At 37.9% G+C, this 23,389-nt stretch overlaps 1 protein-coding gene across 1 annotated transcript; it reads right to left on the reverse strand.

Moving 5' to 3' along the window:
• Nucleotides 1–861: 861 nt before the first annotated feature.
• Nucleotides 862–21,615, reverse strand: LOC127443071 (protein phosphatase 1L-like). Its single transcript, XM_051701566.1, has 4 exons — nucleotides 20,624–21,615; nucleotides 5,166–5,340; nucleotides 4,845–5,006; nucleotides 862–2,129 (listed from the first exon to the last, which is right to left on the reverse strand). Exons 1-4 carry the CDS (start codon nucleotides 21,020–21,022, stop codon nucleotides 1,780–1,782), a joined length of 1,086 nt encoding a protein of 361 aa, XP_051557526.1. The 5' UTR covers nucleotides 21,023–21,615; the 3' UTR covers nucleotides 862–1,779.
• Nucleotides 21,616–23,389: the final 1,774 nt, after the last annotated feature.

The raw sequence follows: 23,389 nt of genomic DNA on the forward strand, positions 1-23,389 counted from the left end.
TTTGCTCTGATATGCATTTTCAGCTGTGAGACCTTATATAGACATGTGCCTTTCCAAATCATGTCCAATCAATTGAATTTGCCACAGGTGGACTCCAGTCAAAGTGTAGAAACATCTCAAAGATGATCCAGAGAAATGGGATGCACCTGAGCTAAATTTCAAGTGTCATATCAAAGGGTCTGAATACTTATGTCAATGTGATATTTCAGTTGTTTCTTTTCAATAAATTTGCAAAGTTGAATGTGAAATGTGTGAAAAAAAAATGAAGGGGTTTGAATACTTTCTGAATGCACTGTATACTCTAGTCTAGAGTGTAGAACGTGTTGTTACTTTCAGCCAATGACAAAAATAGTAAAATATAAAAAATTTCTAGTGCTAATTTGTGATTGGTTGGAGCGATCTACAGCGCACCCTCAAAATTTGCAACAAACACCACCAAATTGCTTTTAACCAGTGAACAAATCGTAAATAAATACATAAATATTTTATTTAATAACAACCCTGCACATGCCTACTTCAGGCCCAGATTTGAAGTGACATATAGATGTCAGTAGCTAGGACCAATTTCCTAGCTAGCTTGGGATGAATTCCATCAACACGTAGGTGAGAAAATGAAGAGAACAGCAGAGTATTCCTACAAATACAAACGCTCAAATGGAGGAAAAGGGCATTTAAAAAATATGGGTCTTGCAAACAAAAAAAAAAAAAAAAAAGTCAACTTGGCCCCTGAACTAAAGGTTGTGTACAGCTGCTCTAGAAAGTAATTGAAAGGAGAAGGAAGAACTGAGAATAATGACAACATTCATTAACTGTTACATTTAAAAACAAATGTGTTACAATTTCAGAGAAAACAAAGACAGGTTATTTCAGACTGAATTTAAGTTTATTTATCGCTTCAAACTCCCACATACATTTCGCACAGTGCAAGAAATTAAACTTTTGTTTTGATTGGGGCTGTTATGGAAATAGTTTTTTTTTTTTTTTTTCAGTAAACTAGTAGTTAAAGAGAATGAAACTATTTGCCAGTGATAATTTAACCATCTTAAACGGTCACATAATAATTACATAACACACCACCTAAGGTCCATGTTTGTATTGATATACCAAACAGAAATAGTGACTTAAAAGGGAAGGAATGACTTCTGAATTCCTTTTGACCATAAGTTATGCATTTGATACAGACGTATAATGAAGAACAACAGTTTATTCAAGTTGTAACATTCTTTCTTAATCCAACATTACTTAAGTCTTATTCTAACCATCACTTACAGTATAACTGATGAACAGCACCAGTGTAAATCAGCATAGATCCTCTAAACTGATATGAGTGGATCATGCACATAAAAACGAAAGAGCTAGATACGGTATTGCCAGCTCTTTCATACACAAAAACAACAAAAGAAAACAAACATAAGGTATGATATTAAAAACAAAATACTAAAAGTGCATCTTCAAGGCAATAAAGGTCATTTACGCCAATTGCGGTTTAATTCACAAATAATATTGCTCTTTATAAGGAAGGCCAGTATACATGATTTTTTCAGTGTGAAGGATAACTGAAAGAAGAGTAATTTCCAAAACATTTTAAAAAGTGTCCTTTTGGCACAAAAAAACAAATAAAACAAAAAACAATGGGAATGCATGTTTGCACATGCAAATGCGTGCCTATACAGTTTATCGTAATTGTGAGATTTTTGTGTGCCTCTTATATTACACTGTTTAGCCTCTGGCAATATACATGGAAAGACAACTGAGGCGGTTTATTGGTTTACAGTCAAATTATTCTCCAGTTTTGCTCCCAGAGCTGCTCTTGAACTTCACCACCATGACCGTGATGTTGTCGGGGCAGCCGCGGTAGAAGGACTGCAGCACAATGCTCTTGGCACCAAAGAGCGGCTCATCCAATCGTTCCCGGACAAAGCGCACAGCTTCCTCGTTGCTGAATGCATCCCACAGACCGTCGGAGGCCAAGATCATGAACTCAGGCTGTAGCTTGTCCAGGTCAAAGGTCAAGATGTCTGGGTCTGGGATGACCACATTCAGGTTCTTAAGAGGGTAGTCACCCAATGAGCGCGACATGGCAAGGATACCCTGAACACGCCAAGAACCATTAAAACTGATGAAACCACCTGATGAATGAGAGTATATTTAATAATATAGCAGAGACATACTGTGCTATAATAATATAATGTGTTGCTAGTGAAGCCGTCTGCACTTCCAGAAAGCCATCATAAGGACTTGTGCTAGTGCTAATTTGTCAAACATCTTCATAGTCATAACAACTGTCAATTTCACAAGTTTGGTCATGTTTATGCACCCTTTTCACATTTCTGGGTTTGAAACCAGTAGTGTAATCTAGCATATACGCAAGCATACTTTGTATGCCCACCTATCTTTCTAAGGATTTTGCGTATGCTCACCAAAATCAGTGAAGATTTTAGCCAGATTTGTCTCGCCAGAATAAACGAGTAGGCTTTTGACCCGTAACGTTTCAATCTACTTAAAAGTAGATGCGATGCCACAGCATCGCCGAGTAAATTGTGATTTTCTTATTTAAAAAAGTGTACAGAGATTCTCTCTAAATGCGCACGGTGCAGCAGGAGCGGTTAAATGGAAGGCACGGGCAAGATAGATTGCCGACTCATCTGAGCAACCAATCAGAACATTAGTTCCTGCTGAAATAGAATATCTGCTAACCAATCATACTTTCCGTTCCAGTATGGGGCAGGACAATTCTAGCACCTACAGTTAAATGCGGATGCACCAGCGCTAGAGTCGTCATAATTTGGCCTGTAAATTTACTTCACTGCTAAACGTGAACATATTTATGCATTTATATACAACTTATGCTGTTAAACTTTGTGAAAATAGTGTCACTGCACCCGCGCTAGTTTTTGATGATCTTTGCATATGCTGGCCAAGTTATCCGAGTTATCCCATAATTACATCAAATGTCATTATTATCTGCCTTTTACTTCTGTCAGTGGAGCGTGGAGCAATTTTTTTTCCACTTCCATCTGCTCTAACAGCAAAACAAAAACTCCACTACTGAAATCGTCTATGCTGACCGAAATTTGGTAAAGTGTTGTTAGCGCATGGACACGTGCGAGCTCCATTTTGTGGGTGAAATGTCCAAGGGGGTGCCAAAAGCGAGTTGTAAAGCGAGCTGTTTTCAGCTGTACGGGATGTAATACAGTGAAGAGAAATGCATATTTTATGAATTGTACCCCCAACCCCAAACATAAACCTAACCATTAGTGTTGTAAAAATGTAATGTAAGGGGGAAAAATGCAACCTCCGAATCACGCTCGTCACTGATTTTGCGAACATGAGCACTTCGTGGTTTCAACGTGGGATACAACCCGGGTCTCCCATGCTGCTGACGCAATGCTCATCTGGTCATGCAACAAAGGAAGGCAAGCCAAGATGATGCAAACATGTCTGATGGAAGATGCCTCTTGTCAGTGAGTCAGCGTAATGTTGCTGATCCTAAGGTACTGGAACTTTCGGAAACAACATGCCGACTTAACGTGTGATCTTGTTGTCGCAGCAGTGTTGACTTGTTTGTTGTTGTTTTAATTTATGCCAGGGTAATATAAAACAAAGTGTAATTTTATAAATTTACACTAAACAATTAAAATATAAAAAATATTTTAAAATGTTCGCTAGATTTGCACTGCTAATAAGGCAAAAACGTGTCATCACAGTCTGTGAAAAGGGTCCAATAACAATAGTTAGTTAAAGGGATAGTTCACCCAAAAATGAAAATTCTCTCATCATTTATTCAACCTCATGCCATCCCAGATGTGTATGACTTTCTTTCTTCTGCAGAACAAAAATGAAGGTTTTTAGAAGAATATTTCAGCTCTGTAGGTCCATACAATGCAAGTGAATGGTGGCTAGAATTTTAAAGCTCCAAAAAGCATATAAAGGCAGCATAAAAGTAATTAATACGACTCCAGTGGTTAAATCTATGTCTTCAGATGAGATATGATAGGTGTGGGTGAGAAACAAATAAATATTTAAATCCTTTTTTACTATAAATCTCTACTTTCACTTTTTACTTAATTCTTCTTTTGTTTTTGGCAATTCGCTTTCTTTGTGCATATCACCACCTACTGGGCAGGGAGGAGAATTCTAGCAAAAAAGGACTTAAATATTTATATGTATCTCTCCCACACCTTTCATATCACTTCAGAAGACATGGATTTAACAACTGGAGTCGTGTGTAATACTTTTATGCTGCCTTTATGTGATTTTTGGAGCTTCAAAGTTATGGCCACCATACACTTGCATTGTAAAGACCTACAGATCTGAGATATTCTTCTAAAAATCTTTGTTTGTGTTCAGCAGAAGAAAGAAAGTCATACACATCTGGGATGACATGAGGGCGAGTAAATGATGAGAGAATTTTCATTTTTGGGTGAACTATCCCTTTAAAGGGAGGTACTGCAGGTGAATCAAAAAGAAATGAATTCACTAATAACAAATGATATTAATGTACACATAAAACAAGACTTTTTGGTAGTGGTATTGTGAATATCCTTTTAAGATGTAAAAAATATGAAAATCAAGCATCTTATGCACAAAAATGCACATACTATCAAAAATGATATATACCCCACAGAAAAATAGGTTTCATTTTTGTGTTTTTAATGTGATATCTAAGTGTTTGATAGTTATCAGACTCTTATTAAAAGGTTTTTGATTTAACAAAATATTGAATAAAACACTTTGTATTTAAGCAAATGAGACTGCTTTAAAAGGGCCATGAAATGCCAAAGAAAATAAATACACTCTTTCTTGTAGTACCTCACTTTAAGTGTTGATGAAGGTAAACTCACCTGCTCTCTTGATCCTCTTGCGCTCCTTTAGCTGGTAAGGCTTGTGGTCATGTGACAGTGCCACAGCATTGCCGTCCTTATCACAGAGAACACCCCGAGAGTCACCTACGTTTGCCACCGTCAGTTCCCGGTCTGACAACAAGGCAAGCAAACAAGTTGTGCCTGGAAATGAAGGGGAGTAATTCAGCCTACATTTTCAGGTGAACTATTCCTTTTTAAATTAAATGTTCAACAAACACATACAGTATGGTTGTTGTGTTCAGATGTTCACATCCTGTTGCCCATGTATGCCATCTCCTACACACATCCATGCCTGCTCACCTGCTTCATCATGAGAGGCGGATAACTTTTCCACCATGTCCCTGTCCACAGCCAGAATGCGCTGTTCTAGAATTGCGGGATAGGAGAGGGCATTGTCTTTCTTTTCCCGTTCGTAGGCCTGCAGCTGCTGTTTCAGAGCCTCGGGCAGGTGGGCCTTCACATAATCAGCAGCTGCCTGAGAGAAGAGAAATGAAGCAACAGCAAAGACAATAAAAAAATCTGAGATGATATTCCTGTTGATATTACATTTAAAGACATTCGTCCTTGTTGAAAATACAAGTTAATTTGAAATTCTGCTGCATTTAGTGCCACTAATAATATAAAAAGTTTTTAAATCAAAGAAAGAAGAAATGCAGATTGATTGAAGAAATGCACACTGATGGAAGTGAATTGAGTTGCTTATCAGACTATTCTACCATATTAACATCTTAAGATGACCATCACTTCTTAAAAATGAAAACTTTTGCATTTCAAATAACCTTAGTACTATTAAAAAAAAAAAAAATTGCAGTGAATACTAGGGCTGGGTATTGATACAGATTTCCCGATTTGATTTGATTGCAAATCACAAGCTCTTGTTTCTGTTCGATTCTGCATTTGATTCGATATTGATTCATATGGGTGTATTTTAGTTACAATGTCCTATTGCTTATATATGATCTAAATTCTCTCCCAGCTAATGCTGCTGACCTTCTAACTAGGTAAATTACAAAAATACAGTGCATTCAGAAAGTATTCAGACCCCTTAATTATTTTCACATTTTGTTATGTTGCAGCCTTATGCTAAAATGCTTTAAATTATAAAACATTTTTCCACATCAATCTACACTCTATACCCCATAATGACAAATCAAAAAACAGATTTTTGATAACTTTGGAAATGTATTAAAAAGAAACAACTTAAATATCACGTTGACGTAAGTATTCAGACCTTCAGATTATTTGCTATGACACTTGACATTTATCTCAAGTGCATCCCATTTCTCTTGATCATCTTTGGGATGTTTCTACACTTTGACTGGAGTCCACCTGTGGCAAATTCAATTGATTGGACATGATTTGGAAAGGCACATGTCTATATAAGGTCTCACAGCTAAAAATGCATATCAGAGCAAAAATCAAGCCATGAGGTCAAAGGAACTGCCTGCAGAGTTCAGAGACAGGATTGTGTTGAGGCACAGATCTGGGGAAGGCTACAAAAAAAAAAAAAAAAAAAAAAAAATTAGCTGCATTGAAGGTTCCCAAGATCACAGTGGCCTCCATAATTCTTAAATTGAAGTTTGGAACAACCAGGACTCTTCCTAGAGCTGGGTGACTGGCCAAACTGAGCAATCTGGGGAGAAGGGCCTTGGTGAAAGAGGTGACCAAGAACCCGATGATCACTCTGGTTGAGCTCCAGAGATCATGTGTGGTGATGAGAGAAACTTACAGAAGGACAACCATCACTGCAACACTCCACCAATCTGGGCTTTATGGCAGAGTGTCCAGACGGAAGACTCTCCTCAGTGCAAGACACCTAAAAAAGCACCTAAAGGACTCTCAGACTGTGAGAAACAAGATTCTCTGGTCTGATGAAACGAAGATTAAACTGTTTGGCTTCAGTTCCAAGCATCATGTCTGGAGGAAACCAGGCACCGCTCATCACCTGCACAATACCATCCCAACAGTGAAGCATGGTGGTGGTAGCATCAGGTGTTTTTCAGCAGCAGGGACTGGGGGACTGGTTAGGGTTGAAGGAAAGCTGAACGCAGTAAAATATAGTGATATCCTTAATGAAAACCTGGTCCAGAGCGCTCAGGACCTCAGACTGGGCCGAAGGTTCACCTTCCAACAGGACAATGACCCTAAGCACACAGCCAAGACACCGCAAGAGTGGCTACGGGACAACTATGTGAATGTCTTTGAGTGGCCCAGCAAGAGCCCGGACTTGAACCCAATCGAACATCTCTGGAGAGACCTGAAAATGGCTGTCCACTGACAGTTCCCATTCAACCTGACAGAGCTTGAGAGGACCTCCAGAGAAGAATGGCAGAAAATCCCCAAATCCAGGTGTGCAAAGATTGTCGCATCATACCCAAAAAGACTTGAGGTTGTAATCGCTCCCAAAGGTGCTTTAAGTACTGCGTTAAGGGTCTGAATACATATGTCAATGTGATGTTTCAGTTTTTTCTTTTTAATACATTTGCAAAGTTGTCAAATCTGGTTTTTGCTTTGTCATTATGGGGTATGGAGTGTAGATTTTTTTTTTTTTTTTTTTTTTATAAGTATTTTAGCATATGGCTGCAAAATAACAAAATGTGAAAAAATTAAGGGGTCTGAACACTTTCTGAATGCACTTAAATTATTTTTGATTTCTTTTACATTTTGGTCACTTTAGCTTTTTAAAATGTACAAATCCATACATTCCATCAATAAATATGACATTATATTGCACATATATTTTGTTACAAGTTTGTTTAATGCATAATTTACACTACAAGTATTTACATTTAGCAAGTGTTCTACAAATCAAAATCAGAACTGTCTCTTTAAGAAAACCAGCAGTTCTGTAAAGAGAGTCTGTAAATGAGCGCATATTAACAAGAGAGGACTTGAATGGCTTCTTTACCTCACCCGTGCTATTCATGATTAGAATATTAATTTTTTTGTTGTTTGACTGTTAAGAACAGAATGGCTATTAAACAAGATGAAAGACAAATGGAGTTCACTTTTGGACATATGAGTGAAATCAAACTCTCAACATGCAGTAAAAAGAACTTCTTCACCAATAAACAACTCAATGACAGGTGAGTGAAATCTGAACCTTCACCAGCCAGTGGGTAATCACAGACATTTTTAGTCAAATAGCGCAAACTTTGGTATCATATAGAGATTTGCACATATAGTGAAAGATTGATTTTGGGATTAAAGCAACAAATGTCATTGTCAATTTCAGTGTTTTGTAGAGATGTAATCTTTAAGATTACACTTTTCGGTAATCTAATCTGACTAATTTTGGATTACTTATTGAATGTTTTGCTACATCTAATAATTAAAATAATTCAAGTACTTGTAACTGGATTTCATTACGTTTTCAAACTTGATTTTTGTAATGATTACATAATACAGATTACATGTAATCCAGTACTACACAACACTGGTCATTACTGTAATGCAAAAATAAATATTTAAATGTATTCATACGTCATGATAGTATTTGTACTGTCCTTAATTTATGCAGATTTAAATAAAGCAATGCATTAGTACTTTTTTCACTTTTATGCATGTGAAAATAATAAGTGAGGTACTTACAATGGAAGTGGATGGGGCCAATCCATAAACGCTAAAATACTCAGTTTCAAAAATAAAGCCACAAGATGTAAACAGTGTGTTAACATGATTTTAGTGTGAAAAATGCTAACAAACCTTTTCTGTGTAAAGTTATATCTAATTTTACAACTTTGTTGCTATGATGTATAAAGAACAATTTAAACAACTACAGGGCTATATATAAGATTGACAACAAGCGTTTGAAATGGGTAATGCAGTCCACATTCAAAATATTGGAGAGTTGTCTGCCCCGCCCCAGACTATAAGCTCATGCGGGTTGCCAGAATGTTGACATGCAAATTAGCCAACTCAGCATCCTTTTTAAAGGATTTCTGGGCTTTAAGCTGTCTCCATCTTCCAAAGGCATCTCCAGTATTTATCCTTGTTTTACTACGCCTCTGGTGATGGTGGTTTTTAAAACGGATGGCGAGGCTTTTTAGGTCGTGTGGAATCTGTTATCTCTGATCCAGTTCGTTTGCTGTCTTCCATGGCTGCAGCACTCAGTGTTGTTTGCCTGCAAATTGTTCAAATCTGGCAACCCGGCGGTGTCGAAATACCACTGGTGAGTGGGCAGTGGGTGGGATCACACAGGCCAAAACATAAACAGACATTCCTGCCCGGAATGGAAACTTCCAAGTAGAATATACCGGCTGTAGCATTGTTATCGGAGAAGCCAGTATTTCAACTTAGCATGTTTCCTAATTCTCTAATGACATATTATGGTCATTTTATGATTTAGTACAGTAAAAATATTACATATAGCACGTTTAATGTAAGTGCTTTTATAAAATTATTAGCTTTACATTTCTGCCTTTAAAAACTGGCCCCATTCACTTCCATTGTAAGTGCCTCACTGTAACCTTGATTTTTACTTTTTTTAAAGGTTGAAATTATTTGTGGTAATCAACATTATGCCAAAAATGCTGTAGATTGAAATCAACTTGTACTGAACCCGAATTATTCCTTTAATAGTCATGAAAATGCCACAATGTGAAAAAAAAAAAAAAAAATGAATGCAAAATATACAGTAATTTCTTATTACTTCCTTATTATTTAGGGGTGAATTATGACACAGAAATGTTCTTGACAGGTTTGGTGAGTCACCCACACAGTAAAAGATGCTTAGTCATTTTGGTAAAGGGCAAATATACAAAATAAAAGGTTTAATTAATTCAGGTTTCAACTTAAGAGAGACATAAGAGCTTCTGCCAGATAAGGGTTGCAGCAGAATACAAATAAAAGTACAGAAAGTCTCTGGAGGGCGAGTGCCCTTTCTGAATACTGCTAAAACACCAAAACATATTGAAAGAGTAAGGGCATTATTTCATTCCCCAACTCTCTTTCCCCATCATCACTCAAGATGGTTTGGATTCCTTATAGCAGCTCACACTAGAGCCCTGGGCGTCTTCTGAGTTTAAGCCTTTGCCAGTGACTCAGCAATGCCACACTATAAATACAATGATGAAACCAGAGAAGCAAACATAATACCTGTCTGCCAAGAGAATGCTGCAGTTGCTTTCTAAGCCCCTTCCTGGGTAACAGAGTTGCTGCTTGTTCGAAAAGACACTGCAGAGCCTCCTGATGAAGCCTATGCATTATTTACATAGAAGCACTGTTCATACCAAACACTTTCACAGAATGAGCAGATGTTGCTCAGGGTCACTTTGCACATGGTACAGATTTTAAACCTGTAAATAGCACAGAGTTGCTATGAGGAGGACCCTCTCTCTCTAGTGTTAGATCAGTCAGTGACTGAGAAACGGCTAAATTCTGCCATGCTATCCTTGAACTGTGAACACAATATTTGTTGAGTATGGGCGTAACTGAATATACATTATACCTAATAAGATTTTATATATGTTAGGTATACTGTTGTTCTATATACTTCATTTTTTTTTTTTTTTTTTTTAGGTATAATTCCATCTTTTTTATTTTTGTAAATAAATAAACGTCTTGTATGTTTTAGCTGTGCATTCCTTAAAAGTCCCCATTCAAACACTGAACCACATTTTTGGGAGTTGCACTAAACCGGTAATAGCACAGTTTGCAGGGTTATACTCCTCTGCAGGTGTCGCAATCTGAATTATTCAAAGTCTGTTCATCATTGTGTCTCACGAACAAAGAAAGCAGGGTGGTGGTGACCTGAAGTGACCTTTATTCACAAATCCACTCAAGACCCCTCCTACCGCAAACACACTCTGCAGTCAAGGATCTATTTTACTTCAGTCACACATCAACACAATGAGCGCTTTATTACCGAAACGCACCTGTGTTTTGCTGATTCAAGAGCTTAACAGGTCTAACTGAAACATCTCAGTGTCAGAGCATTCGGGTGAAGAACATGTCCGGCTCATATTTTACCCCAATAAAAAAAAAAAAAAGGAAGAAATGTGTGAATATATAGAGTATTATTTATGCATTTAAGTTATATTTGGCATAACAAAAAATACTTTTAGGGATTTTTTTTCTTCACATTAATAAAACTTGGAGCAAAGTGTGCTTTACTTTCATGAAGATACGATCACAAAAAAAAAAAAAAAAAAAAAAGGTATTCTTACAGTAATCATTACTGTAATGCAAAATATATGTACTATATATCATTCAAACTGTGAAGTATTTTTACATCATAATAGCATTTGTTGTACTGCCTTTATGCTTTAATTAAAAAATCATTATCCGTAAATGTTTGCTGAACTAAATCCACACTTTCATTATAATACTGAAAAAATTGTAAAGGTGGGATGCATTATGGAATGATTTTTTTGCGTTATGGTGATGAGAATTTCTGGGGGGAATATGTTTAATTGTCATAATGTAACAATGCAGAAAGATCCCTCTAAAAATTGGCTTCATTTGATTCATACAGTATTTTTTCCCCTCTTTAATTTGGGGTGAAATGTGACCTGGACATGTTTTCATGAAATTCTCCCATTCAGTGTCTTTAGAATTATAGAGTCAAAGACGACGACCATATTCACATGTAATGTTTGATCTAACATAACAGTCATACAGTATGTTTTCATACCACCATTGCTAATTAAAAGCCCAATTTACTAGGCCTAATTCAAGATTATAATAACGAGGAAACCACACCACAAGGGAATAGAGGAAGAGCACACAACGGAAGTGTAAGACAAGAATTGATTAAGGCAACAGTGTTAGTCATTGTTAGTGAGAGCTCATCATTAGCAGACACCATGGGGCAAAAAACGATATTTTTAACAGGCCCCTTGGATCCACTATATTCAAGACCTAGTTTTTACTTTTGACATATTTAATCAGGTTCCCACACTTTTTTTGGCCAATGAATTTCCATGACCGTTCCGAAGTCGTGCAATCCAGTCATAAAAACAGAATTAACTATTAAACGTGGATGTCATGGAACCTGACATATTTGGGAGGAAATTAATGTATTAATGCTCAATTAATCTAATTAAAATTGTGATATGTCCTAGTGTGATGATTAAACCACAAAAGGCTTAGATTTACTAAAATGAATACACAGTCTGAATGTGTGGTGCGCTTCAAAGGGAATTTGTGAAGCAAGCAGCTAAAACACTGATAACACTTCTTCATAAGCATATCTTGCGCTTTGTGTTTGTAATAGATTACAGACAGCAGAACGAGCATTAAGCTTAAAGCGTGCAGCATTTGCAGACTATATATTTATATAAATTAAATCACAGCCTTTTGCAGTTTTATACGCACATTTACCATAAAGCAAACTGCTTATCCTGAGGTGTGAAGCTGTCTTCAAAAACATACAAACTCAAATTGCTTCAGCCGGCTTTCCACTGAAATAAAAGCACAATTTAACAAGACAAGTGAAATTTATGAAATTGAGACAGAAATATACTATAACTGTATAGTTTATCTAAATGTTTAATATTAAAATGTAATATTCAATGTAGTAATAAACAATAATAATAATAATAATAATAATAATAATATTAACATTATATTTAAGCAATATCTCACAAGCAAGAATGCTATTATACTGAATATGTTTTCAGTGCTTTCATTAATACTGTAATGCTATGCTGTTTTTTTCATTATGTATTTAATGACTTGATTAAATATTTAATTTAGCATGTAATTAATTCACTATGTATTTAATGATTTATTTAATAATTTAAATATTTATTAAATGATGCATTTAATTAATACACTTTGTATTTAATTTGAAGTATTTTGAGTAATTAGAAACACTTCATTTGATTAAAAATAATGTCATGGTATGTTGAAAAATTATTGTTTTGTTTTTCATTTTATTTAAATATCATGAATTCATTTTAATTAGAATGTTTTTATGATAACATTTTAAAACAGAATAAAATAAAATTGAAAACAGAATTTAGGAAAAAATAAAATGGAATTTGGAAAAAAATAAAATAAAACTGATTTCATAGGACCCTATATTATGCATACAAACCTTAACCACAACCCGAATGATCTTTAATGTCTCACTGAAAACAGTCCCTTTTAATCAAAGAGTTAATCAGTTCTATCTATTGCTGAGATGTGCTTCAATCAACTGGCTGTCAGCGCTTACCTGTTCCCCAAAAAAAAAAAAAAAAACAATTACAGCAGCCCTTCACTGCTTTAATAAATAAACATGAGAGCAATGATTAAAAAATGCTAATGGAAAGCTTCCTGAAGATTTAATAAAAACAGAGATTTTGTTTAGTCCAGACTTCTAACTGGGTGAGGTATAATATCCTGTTCCCTTACGACTCGGTACACTTGACATTGCGTTTAATAACGCATATGGGGGAGTGACTTATTACTCAACCTAGTTGAAACCTCTCTACAATAACGCCAATATTCTAATATTGGCTATGGTGTTTGAGCCCCGCCTGTTTTGGTATGAAACTGTCCGCTATAAAAACAGGTGCACAAACACCAATTCCTCAGAATTTCTTCCTTCAGGACAGCGATCATCTCTTGACTAGAAGCCCTCTACCCTTTGCTGTTGATATACACAATTCAGCGGGAGGAATCTTTACGGCAACAAGAAGACTCTCCGCTCCCCTGCAGCGCTCCAGCGAACATCACTCCACCTCACCACTTGACACTCCGCTGGTGAACGTGCCTCAGCATCCTGATTCCCTGCAGTGCTTCGGCAGGTGATGTGTATCCTTACAAAGCAATTGCATATTGCGTATTGTATTTTCTGTGATATAAATATATATTTATATATCTAAAAGAGTCACTTACGTGTTTGCATCTTTTTAAAAAATGTCATTCTGTTAGTGTTTCTTGTGCGAGAGGCACATCCCACCGTCAGATCAGCATGAGAGCTGCGTTTACTGTCTGGACCATGCCCACGCAGAGTCAGCTCTCCTGGAGACAGACTGTCCTCACTGCGAGGGCATGAGTCTCAAGATGCTTAGCTCATGAATCGCCCTTGTTCTGAGAGACGATTCAGCCTCACACGCCCTCCTCTTCCGTTGATACCTGAGGATTCACAAGTGGAGGCACGTCCATGGGCAACCTTCTAGATTGACATATATGGCTGACCCTCACTGAAATGAGTGATGGGGGAAAAGCCACTCTGTTGGATGCTCCAGTGTCTCCAGCCGGCATCTTTGGCGGCTCTGTGAATAAGTTTGCTGAGCGTTACGTCGCGACTCAGCAGCAGTCACAGGCTATGAGACACTTTATGCCCAAATGGAGTACATCACAGCCGGTTCGCCCTCGCTCTGTTTCGAGCCAGCGCCTGACTAAAAGCCCCATACCTGCTGCCTCATCACTGGCACCTGCCGCCACCGAGCCACCGGTGAGAAGCAACCATATCAGCGCCTGCTTCGCACCGGCGGAACAAATCCCCCTGTGCGGCAAAAGCGCTCCTGACGGGCACAGCCCTTTGAAGCAGAAAGCAGAGCCCACAGTTCCCTCTGGGTCTGCTACAAAGAAGGCTCGATTGGAGACACAAAACACTGTTCCCTATCTCCCCACTACTGTTTGTCGGTAAAGGAATATTGTTGTTCCCAATATTGTTAAAAATGTTATTTTTGTGTCTTGCACTCAAATAAATGTAATAAAAATGCAATGAATGCAAAAGAAAACACAGCACTCGTTGCAAATGCACGAGATGCTCACACATTCTCAATAAAGAACCCCTTTTCTCTTCAAAGCACACACATTATGCGCAACCACTTCTCTATGGTGAGTGACGCATTATATCATACGGTGAGCAAACCAAATTGCCCTCTGTCCCATTACACGGACGCGTGGCGAGCCCTAATGGGTATTTCAGAATGGGTGCATCAAACATGTTTATATGATCCAATTTGCACACTGGCCACCCCGTTTCAACGGTGTTCTGTCTCCACGGTTTTGTCCGAAGACGCGCCAGTCTTACGAGCCGAAATACACAATCTCCTCGTGAAAAGCGCGATAGAGGTTGTGCCAAATTGTCATGCCCCAAAAGGGTTTTACACACGTTATTTTCTTGTCCCAAAGAAAGACAGCGGGCTTTGGCAGATCCTGGATCTGAGACATTTGAATCGTGCACTCACAAATCACCCATTCAAAATTATTACTAAGAAACGGATCTTATCACATGTACGCCCACATGATTGGTTTGCGTCGATAGATATGAAGGATGCATTCTTTCTTATCCAAATTGTACGACATCACAGGATGTTTTTGAGATTCACTTTCAGGGGAACATCGTATCAATTCAAAGTCCTGCCCTTCGGACTGTCTCTAGCTCCTCGCACGTTCAAAGTGCATCGATGCGGTTCTCGCCCCTCTGAAACTGAGCGGTGTGCGCATCTTGAACTACCTCGATGATTGGCTGTTACTGGCACAATTATAGGCTCTGTAATGCCAGCACAGAGACTTACTGGTTCAACATCTGAACAGCTTGGGCCTCAATGTGAACTGGGCGAAGAGCACGCTCTTCCCCCAGCCAACAAATCTCCTTTTTGGGAGTCCGTCTTGACTCCACGAGCGGGCATGCACAAGCGACCAGGTTCAGGCCATTCTACAGTAAACACTTGCAATGAAGCAGTTTCAAAAAGCTTTGGAATCTATGCTGGCGGCATCCATCTCATTCCATTAGGTCTCTTACTCATGAGACCTCTTCAGTGCTGGCTCAAACGCTGTGTGCCACGGCATGCTTGGTGCCAAAGGCGCATGCACATTACTATATCCCTCCACTGTATAGCTGCTATAGCAACCTGGACAGCTCCTGCTTTTTACTAGCAAGGTGTCGCTCTGGGGCAGGTTGTCAGGTGGAAAGTAGTGACCACGGATGCTTCCAACACAGGTTGGGGGGCGGTGTGCGATGGACGCCTGACTTTCGGCACCTGGACAGGTGCAAAGAAAGCATGGCACATCAACCACCTAGAGCTATTGGCTGCATTCCTAGCCTTATAGGCTTTTCAGTCAGAAATAGCGAACTGTCATGTCCTGGTTCGCTCAGACAACATGAGAGTTGTGGCATATGTAAACCACCAAGGCGGAATTCATTCACCACCACCGTTGAGACTGACTGCCTGAATTATGGCGCGGACCTATTGTCATGCCAAGGGGTGATACCGGGTGAATGGAGACTTCATCCTCAAACTGTATTAAGGATTTGGGAAATATTCAATAAAGCAGAAATCTATGTATTTGCATCAGTGGGGAATTCCCACTGTTCCCTCTGGTACTCGAAGTCCCAAGCCCCGCTGGGAGCGGACGCAATGGCCCACAAATGGCTGGCGAAATGCAAATATGCAAAGTCTGAGAGGACAAGGAAACGATTCTATTGGTTGTGCCGAAATGGTCCAACCAGCCATGGTTTCCGGAAATGATAGAGATGCTGTTCAGCTCGCCATGGGCAAAACCGCTGAGGAGGGATCTCCTCTCTCAGGCTCAAGGCACAATCTGGCATACCCAGCCCAAGCTGTGGAACCTGCATGTGTGGCCCCTGAACGCTAAACAGCCAAAACTGACACATTCAGTCATGAACACCATTTTACAGGCCAGAGCGCCGTCCACGAGACACCTCTACACGCTAAAATGAAATGTGTTCACTGATTGGAGTCTCTCACATGGCAAAGACCCAGTAAACTGCCCCATACATGAAATTCTCATATTTCTTCAAGAGCGATTAGACGCAGGACTAACTCCGTCAACGCTCAAAGTGTATGAGGCGACTATATCTGCGGATCACGCACATAAAGCCGGCGCCACTATAGGCAAGCATAATTTAATCAAAGTTTCTTAAAGGAGCAAGATGATTGAACCCACCTCGGCCGGCTACAGTCCCGACTTGGGACTTTAATCCTAAAAGATCTCGCAGGGCCCCCCTTCGAGCCTTTGGCTTCTGTTGATTTGCATATGCACTCTGTTAAGACTGCACTTCTGCTAGCTCTGGCCTCAGTAAAACGGATCAGTGACCTGCATGCACTATCAATCAACAATTCATGTCTGGAGTTTGGCCCTGGTCTTTCAAAAGCCACTGTCAAACCCAGAAAAAGCTATGTGCCTAAGGTCCTTACCACGCCCTTCAGAGCGCAGGTGGTTCACCTTCACACCTTCTGTTAACAACCTATGTTGTTAAGAAAACATTCATAATTATTACAATTATAAACACTATAAACACATTGAATGCCATTGTCAGTGAATGTTTAGTAGTTTTAATCATTCTGGGCCATGTAACTTTCTTCCATGTAACAACCAAAGTAAAATGAGCAGATATCAGTGTCACAATGAGTACGTTTACATTCACGTTCTAACACCGATTATGCATAATAACCCAACAATGTGTGTGATCATGTGAATGCATTAAATGGCTTTCCTTTATCAGTGTACAGTCATAAAATGCTTAAGAATAAACTGATCAACATGGGTAGAATTTGTGATGCATGTAAACACCTTTACCAGTGTTCTTACCGGCTTATTCAATGTACACAAGTGTTGTGCGAATGTCTCTTTACAGTTTGACGTCAAAAGCAGAGAACAATTATTCCAAATCTCATGTAAACCCAGTTCTCTTGCTTTGTCTAATTTTTAAAATAAGATGGTTTTTGGTAGTTATTGGTTTATTGGTGTGCATTTAAATGGGCTTAATGCCAAACAAGTGAGATTTAGAATGCTTGGGTCAGCAAATGTTTATGGGAGCAGATAGTGTAGATTGAAAGGCATTTTCCAGGGGCCGAAGAGCATGAGGTTGGCCAATTTTAATCTATTAACAGCTTGGATTGCAGAGAGGCCTGAGGCCATTTGTATAAACAAATACCACTATAAATAGATTTTAGACATTCCTTATACAATCTCAAGGGCCAGCAACAGCCAACTTGGATTTTGAGGAAGATGGTTGATGAGTACAATTCTTTAAATGTTGGGAATTTGTCATTATATCAGATTTGGCAAATCAAATAGTTCCCTGTGCTGTTTATATTGGTTTCCACAGCCATAGGATCCCCTTAAATCATGTAAGTGGTTAATTTCATTAACTGCTTCTCTGAGGGCATTCAAACATTAAGCCAATCAATGTTTGTCTACTTTATACTACACAATGAAAGGATATAAAATGAACATCTGCCTGAGTCTGGAAAATAAGACGGGTTAGAGCAGATGTCTTCCAAGCCTGGGGGAAGGGAAACTGACTGAACGCAACAGATAGGCCTAATTATCACGTGGATCTAAATTGCCACCATTAGAACATTTATTTTCAGGAAAATATATTCTCCCATATAATCATTATAAAGGCAGTTTGTGTAAAACTCAGGTTCTAGATTTTATCTACACACTAAACAAACACCACTCTAAGTTAATGTTAATTGTGGAAGCAATACAAATAAAAGAACCAATACTGGAACCAGGCCCATAACCAACATAGACATTGAGCGTATAATCAGATTAGTTGTCTCCAATATTCAAAATGGCTGAATTTAACATTTATTATACACAATATTTAATTAAAATTAACTAAAACATATCTGAAAACAGAAAATGCACATTATCAAGGCTACTGGTCAATTTTGACTACTTCCATTAAGCGACGGAGCAGGCACAGTTATCAGCCCATAATCTCAAAATAGCCAAATACTGGCTGACTGATTGACCTGGCCGATATATCGATTGGCCACTACGATTATTTAACACGATTACTCATTGACTTTGGCAACATCGTGCATTTATTGAACTTAAAAAAATAAAATAAAAAAAATTGTCTTTTTAACAGTGGATTTCCTTGAACTTGAAATGTAAACTGCACTGGGTAGGGGAGGCTATTGTCATATGGTAATTATTTTGTTACATATGGTGGTCAAATAAAGAAAAGTCTCCATCGCCATCATTTACAGCAGGGGTGATCACACTTCTATGGAATGAGATCTACTTTTTCATCATGTTATTGCAGCAAGATCTACCATGTACAATAAAGGCTATACATTATCAAAATACCAAAATTTCAGGAGTCTGTAGTGAAATGTGATGATTCTCAACACCAGCTTCAAAACCACAACAAATAATAACACTAACTAATAAGTTAATTATGGAAAAATGGTTTCAAGTTAAGTAATTATTCAAGACTAGTAAACAGTCAGTAATAAAATAACAATAATAATAATAATAATAAAAAAAAGCAAAGAATAGAAATAGATAAAAAAAATAATAGAAAACAAAATACAAATTAAGAAAATTCAGTGCTAGTTTAACAGCTTTAAAAGTGTTTAACAGCAGTAGACTATCAAGTATTCAAGTAAACATTCAGAATGAAATGCAACATAAAACTGTTACTGGTATTCACTGTATGATTATAATACATTAATACTTTTTAAAGCTACTAAAGTTATTCAGTAAAGAGCGTTTTCTAATTTTCTTGTTATGGTTGTTTGATTATTATACTGGCACACTAGACAGCAGCAGGTCTATTAGCTTACATTCATACTTTTAATACATTTTAATACAAATATGCTTTTTTCTCCACTGTTTACATTCACTTTAGACATCACTCTCTGTGTTTACATGAATACCTCACCAAGACGGGCATTTTGGAGGAATTTTGAACCGTTCAGGTGTGCATTAGCGTGAGCATTTTCAGAACACACGCGCATGTTCAGCACACACACATACGCCGCCTGTCAATCAAACAGGACGAAGCTGTTACTAGATCGCTAGCGATTTATAAAATTACGTGCTCTTCATTACTTTCAACAGCAGAATAAGAACTTTCTAATAAGTGACACAGGCCTAGGCTATCACAAATATAGCTGGTTATTCTATCATTATTGAAATTTTAATCAGTCTGCTTGTCTGGTCGGGCAAGTAAAATTCTCTTTCACTTGCCCTTTCAAAAATCCACTTGCCCCGGACAAGCGTTAATGTCGAGCCCTGATTAAATATTGTATTCAACATTCTCCGATAACAATTTTTTCTTCTGCATTATAGCTCCTAAAGTAAATGTACGTTGTTTTAAAGGAGTTAAATATTATAATTAAATATTATTTTGGGAAACAGCCAAAAAAGACTAATCAAAAACTTATTTTGTTCCAGTGTATAATGGGCTAAGACTACACTCTCTCACCTTTCTGTTCACTTCGATCCATCTTCCACTTCGAGTTTACTTTCATAACACGCTTCCTTATAATTTGAACTTAAATAAAGGATACTTTAAAGATATAACGCCGGGGTGCTTCATTGCGAAAAGGAATGCAGCACAATAATCGTCTTGTCTCGATTATTTTGTTTTCATAATCGTTGGAAGCCAAAATCGTAATTGAAAATAAAATTTGATGAATCGCCCAGCCCTAGCCTTAAGTATATGAACATTTATTCCAATCTAGTTCGGTATACAGCCTTATAAAAGACATCTTAAAAAGACACCACTTTAAATTTGCTTTCAGGTGCTTTTTTTCTCTTCGTTTTGGAGCTTTACAGCTCCAGTCCCCATTCACTTTCATTCTATGAAAAAGAGCAGCCAGTACAATCTTCGAAAATTCTCCTTTTTTGTTCCGCGGAATATAAAAGTCATACATGAGGGTGAACTCTTTCTTTAAAGGTCTCCCTGCAAACACAGAAACGTTCCCTTAATGTTAATATATGGTTCCCATTTTGCGATGCTATTTTTTTATAACCATAAACTAACGTTCCGGGAACCAAAAAGTATAAGCTGGTCATCTACTCTCATCATCACCCTAATGTCTTACCTCTCCACCGTGGCCGTCAAAAATCGCAAATATTGAAGGGTGGCTCCTGTTCACCAGATCGGTTAGGACTTCAAAGCGGTCCTCCATGTGGTCTCTTCGGCCCTGTATCGAGTACACAGCGACATTGTTGTTCTTGAACTCCCAGGTTTTGGAGAACTCCGCGTCCAGGACGTCCAGACCCCCTAGCCGGTCGTTCATCATCATCTCCGCCACTTTCCCCTTCACCATCTTCACGGCATCCCGGCTGGACTTGACGATGGTCTTCACCTCGTCCGTGTGGAAGAAGTAACTCCAAAGGGCCAAGCTGATACACAACAGAAACAAGGTCTCTGGCCTGAGTAAGAAATAACGCATGATGCGACCCAAAAGAGACAAAAGCGTCATTGTGTCTCCTATCATCACACGCTCAAGACTGCACCCGGGGACTGAATTATAGGCTTCAAATTACTTCATTTGACCAATATTAAAGCCCATTTGCTGTTAGACGAGTCAAAGACGAAAAAAAAAAAAAAAGACGGAAACACTCTGTGCACTTTGTATATCAAATCGCCAGTCTTTATACGAGAGATCGCAGTGGCTTTCCGCTGCAGTCTGGCTGCCGTGTCCTACCGACAGGCTGCAAATAACCGTAGAGATCCCATTACCCCCAACTACAGCGAATCCAGTCCCTCCAATAAAGCCATCTGTGCCGCTAGTTACGGTTTTCGAGTCTCTACATTCGCAATAACGCAACACGGGCTGTTATGTTACTCGATTACGTTCGTCGCGGTAGTTTTATGCCGCTTTATATCGCTAATTCGTCGATGCACACGTTGCCTGCCGACTTCCTCTGCATGCTGCGTGACTGACGGATGTGTGCACCGTGCAGCACCACGCATTTAAAGACCAACGCCGGGTGCAATGATAAACAAACGCCAATAACCGTTTTAAATCACACCATACATATCAGTTAGTTTGAGAAGCCTACGTCAGACTACATTTCAACGCACGGAGATTTGTGGTTGCGATACCGCAACTTGACGTCACAGTCAATACGTTTGAAATGTCGTGATGTCAGGCCATAGTTATCCTCAGTTGAAAAACATGTTCCAATCCCCACTCATTCATTATGACAAGAATAACACATTTCTTAAGTATTATGACGTAGAATTTGTTATTTATTCATTCCCAGTGCATGCATTTCTGTATTTCTCCAATGCAGTGTTAAATGAATAATTCACCCCAAAATGAAAATTATTTTATCATTTACTCACCCTCGTGCCATCCCAGATGTGTATGACTTTCTTCTTTTGCTGAACACAAAGATTTAAAAAAAAAAAATCTCAGCTCTGTAGGTCCATACAATGCAAGTGAATGGTGGCTAGAACTTTGAAGCTCCAAAATCACATAAAGGCAGCATAAAAGTAATCCATAAGACTCCAGTGGTTTAATCCATGTCTTCAGAAGCTATATGATATGTTTGAGAAACAGATCAATATTTAAGTCCTTTTTTCCTATCAATCTCCACTTTTTGATCTGTTTCTCACCCACACCTATCATATCACTTCTGAAGACATGGATTTAACCACTGGATTCATATGGATTACTTTTATGCTGCCTTTATGTGCTTTTTGGAGTTTCATTGTTTTGGTCACCATTCACTTTTATTGTATGGACCTACAGAGCTGAAATATTCTTCTAAAAATCTTTGTGTTAAGCAGAAGAAAGTCATACACATCCGGATGGCATGAGGGAGGGTAAATGATGAGAGATTTTCATTTTTGGGTGAACTATCCCTTTAACTGTTCTCTTTTTATAATATGCAAAACAAACAAACAAAACAACTAGTTGTTATAGCTGAATACAATTCCAGTAATTAACGGGAGAGCATTTCAGTTTCTATATAAATTATATAAAGGATGTTATTTTACCTCAACCAATCCCAATGTAAGCTACGGTAAAGAGTTTACATGAAATGTAAATTAGTGGCAGCGGTGTGAAATGGCATGCTATAGGCTACTTTATTTAAAACTATATATATATATATATATATATATATATATATATATATATATATATATATATATATATATATCCTAATGATCCTAATGCATGCAGTTTTTATGACGTATTAATTGAGAGGCTACATGGAATATTTATACTTTAAAATTTCATTTGCCACTTTGCATGATTAAGTAAACTGCAAAAAACAAAAAAACAAAAAACAAAAAGGTATTAAAAGTAAAAAAAAAAAACAAAAACAAAAATACCTAAAATAAATTGGGACCAATTAGAGCACCTTAAATACATATTTTCATTTATAAAGTGTAACCTAAAATCTTGATGTTAAAAAATGTCCATGTCCCATTTAAAAAGCACTGTTTAGGCCTACATTTTAAAGATATAGTTATTTGAGGAAAGATATTATGTTATTAATCTATTGTCTTTGCAAAATGCTGAAGAAAACATTTCACCTTTCAAAACCTGTTATTTTACTTAATGTACTGACTTGTTTTATAAGCTACTCAGTAGTATCAAGTGTTCAAGATTCTAATCATAAATTGCTCAATTAAGTATATATTTAAGGAGAGCAGGGATGTGGATAAATTGATGCAAAGCTCTTTAAATGATTCCAGTGCTGTTAGCCCTCTGGTATAGAGGCTGTCGGCATGAATTAATGGATGCACATCATATTGATTTAACTTTCATCACAGAAGTCCAGTGGGATTTATTTTTGTCTTACTCCAGTTCTGGAAGCTTAGTGAGGTGTAGAGAAATGGATCTTTG

Source organism: Myxocyprinus asiaticus, chromosome 6 (genome assembly GCF_019703515.2).
Source record: "Myxocyprinus asiaticus isolate MX2 ecotype Aquarium Trade chromosome 6, UBuf_Myxa_2, whole genome shotgun sequence".
In the NCBI taxonomy this organism is placed as follows: Eukaryota; Metazoa; Chordata; class Actinopteri; order Cypriniformes; family Catostomidae; genus Myxocyprinus; species Myxocyprinus asiaticus.